The 3,194-nt window shown below is 41.0% G+C and overlaps 1 protein-coding gene across 1 annotated transcript in view; it reads left to right on the forward strand. All coding sequences in view use genetic code 11, as the record gives it.

Moving 5' to 3' along the window:
• The window catches only part of EGR_00402 (hypothetical protein), a gene marked incomplete at both ends in the record, with an annotated part of 5,834 nt that extends 3,298 nt beyond the window's left edge, over positions 1–2,536 (forward strand). The window contains 2 exons of the mRNA XM_024489651.1: positions 2,040–2,125; positions 2,297–2,536. Of these exons, the coding sequence (XP_024356329.1) occupies positions 2,040–2,125; positions 2,297–2,536 (326 nt within the window). The remainder of the gene's footprint in view (positions 1–2,039; positions 2,126–2,296) is intronic.
• Between the last annotated feature and the right edge of the window lie 658 nt (positions 2,537–3,194).

The following is a 3,194-nucleotide window of genomic DNA, read 5'->3' on the forward strand; positions in this document are numbered from 1 at the left end:
GAAGAAATTATTGCACGGTGAATACCTGGAGCCCCGTTGATTGTTACAGCCATGCTTTTAAGGCCAAAGCAACTTTCGGTTTATCGTTACTATCCGTCTGATGTGCGTACACGACTGCAGAAGAAACAACCACGTTGAGTTGATCTAGACTGCAGCACGTGCATGTTACAGTAAATTTAATCTCTTCGAATGATTTGAACCTTTTTGATAAGCATTTAGGCGCAGATGACGAAGTAGTTCGGGCTGCTCAAAAATTTTCAAATATCTGTTTCAATCTGAGATGAGTGACTGCATGTGGAAGCGGCAGATTATGGCAAAAAAATTGAGGTAGCCTACACTCCTTAGAATTGGCTTTGTCTGTTTTTTCAATTTAATTACCTCGGCTTATAGCCAATAATCTTCTTGGTCTACAGCTTTTAATGAATGCACATTTTTGATAATCTTACTAAAAATGGCACGTATATTCTTCCTCCTGACAGGCGAGTTGGGCGGTGTTGTTAATGCGAATCGCCATAAAGACGAAAGAGGCTAATGGATTCCTCGGAGTAGTTCTCCAATGAGGAGCTAGCAAATTCCTTACAACCGTGTAAAATGAAATTTCATCTTCCATCTCTTATGCATTTCGTGCGTGTGTGTGTGAGGGGATGAGGCGGCCAGAGAAGAAGGAGGGTTCACTTTTTCTGGCCGAGGGCGAGAGGGCATGTTTAATTAATACTCTCAAGGAGCCTCCTAATGCGATTTTGTGTGAATCAGTAAAAGTAAATCTTTCTTACACTTGGCGATGTCCGTTTCTGTATCAATTATGCAACAGGATGATGTTTGGTGGATGTTTAGATGGGTGGTGGCTGCTTCAGTTCGACTTTGCTCAACATACGTTCAACGCAAATATGGCTGCTATGGCAGCAAGAGCCAGAAATATTTAAAGCATATTTTTAGGAATCTTCTAAGGAGCCTTAAAGTTGAATTGACTACGACTGCTGTTCAAAAATAAAAAAACGTTGCACACCGAGACTACCCCGAGTAAGAAGGAAGACATAATATTCGAGAATAACATGTATTTTCGCCACTAACATGGGCCAGAGGTCAGGCAGCTGGGCAAAAGAATAATAGCGGAGACTTCAAGTAGACCCGTCACCTCATATTACATAGCTCCTTTCCTCTTTTAAGCGTCGTCTCCTGTCCTTCTTTTGGTCAACCTCCAGCTTCGCCCATCACAACATAGTAAGTGCTGTAAGGAAAAACACCCACAAATTGACCGCACCAATTATCGAATTCGCATACAAGTAAAGAAGATATCTGACTGCAAAGACACTGATCCTCCTAAAAAAATTCCACTAAATCTAAATTTTCGCTCTGATTGGGAACTATAGTGGGGGAACAAAGGAACGTGCTGGCCATTACGCATGTCCATAGCTAGAGGTAGGGAACACTGGACTAACAGTCGAGTCATGTAATAAAAATGGGATGTAAAGCGGTTTTGTAGGGCTAGGATTTTAAGTTTGTTTCACTTTTTCCACTTTATTTCCACTTCGGTGCTGTTCAGCAATATTAGTCTGGCTCCTATTCAGCTAGCAGAGAGGTGAAGGAGGTATCGCGTGCCCACTTCATTGAAATCATGCAGGCACCGTTGGCAGCTCCACAGCGAACTTTTCCAGGTGGTTTACAGCTAGTGCATCTCAGATATTATTGGTTATTCTGTTAGGAGTCTTCGGGAATTCGCTCATCCCAAGTATATGCACCTCTTACGCCCAGCTAGGGTTTAGCATACAGTCGTAAGATTGGGATCACTCTGAGCGCCCTGAGACTTTTCTGAAGAAAAAAGAAGACATATTACTTGAGCAGACTATGTACTGTTGATGGAGAGAAGGCCTTGGGTCTGCTAGCATGAGTTAGAGTTCTGGCCACCTGGCAAAGACACAATGGTGGAGACACTGAGTAACCCGTTACTAAAACAAGGAGTTAGGCAAACACTTTACTTATTACAAATATAACCTCAGCCTCAGACCAGGGGCATCATATATTTGTTTCGTTGCTTTAAGGTCAAATGACCTGTATGGAGCATATAGATGACACAAAGACAGTATCAACGGCATTCTGGAATAAAGACCGACATGGAAGGATTCATGTAAACAGTAAGTATTTGGGCATTATGCATTTAATCTAGTGATAAACAGGGGTTTGCTAAGCCACCAACTCTATTTCTAATAATTATCACATCAGTGATGTCTGAGCTCCAATGATTAGGAGCACCAATCCCACTTCGGTACTACCCTGAAATTTTGTGAAAGTATTAAAGCTTGTCATGCTGCAGCTAGCTTCCAGTCAATTAGAAATCACTGATATTGGTCTAATAAAGTTAAAGTCAGTTTTAAAGACTTTACAGAAGATTGAACTACCAAGCATCTTTAACCATTACCACAACACTTACGGAAAATTAAGCAAAAAGTCACATTTGGAATGTTTTCTGTGTCGAGAAATGTCATTCCATTACAGTGTTTTATACCATGAGCGCTCTGTTTACCTACAAGGAGGCTAATTCGTCTATCGCTCTCAAGTAGACTCGCTTTGAGGGGTGCCCAAAGCATGCTCAAATGAATGTCTGATAAAGAAGCCGTTTTCACTTCACTGCTTTCTAATTAGAGCTAACTCACCTCTTTCAACATGGTGGTTAATGGGGCATCCCCTTTGTCTTCTCTCTCCCCCTATTTCCACCAGATTCACTAGGCGTTAAATCGTGTGGAGTAAAAACTCTTTACCTTTGCAAGAATTGTTTAATTCCACCCAAGAATTGAAAAACCAGCTGCCTAATAGGGTTGCCGTTTAATTAAATAATTTTGCTTACCTGCGGTAGGTCGATATGACCAAGATATCCACAGTACTGGATGTTAACGCGATGGTAATTATTTAAATGGTGCTTAGACACTTTATAAGATTAATCCAAGTACCCGTTTAGTACTTGATTTCTAAACATTTCCGTGCACTTTCCTACACCGGAGAGAAGCACAACCCTGTCCAAGGTGGAAAAAAATTATTACCATTTGAGAATGAAGCGGATTCGGCAAATTTCTAGCTTTAGAAAAAAATTGCGCCTACCACTGACACAATCACATTGGGAGTTTTTCTTTCGTCGACATCGGTACCATTTAATTTTTAAATACTTTTATTTCCGAAGACCCGAAAGAATTATGGAGGAG

Source organism: Echinococcus granulosus (genome assembly GCF_000524195.1).
Source record: "Echinococcus granulosus chromosome Unknown EG_S00001, whole genome shotgun sequence".
NCBI lineage: Eukaryota > Metazoa > Platyhelminthes > Cestoda > Cyclophyllidea > Taeniidae > Echinococcus > Echinococcus granulosus.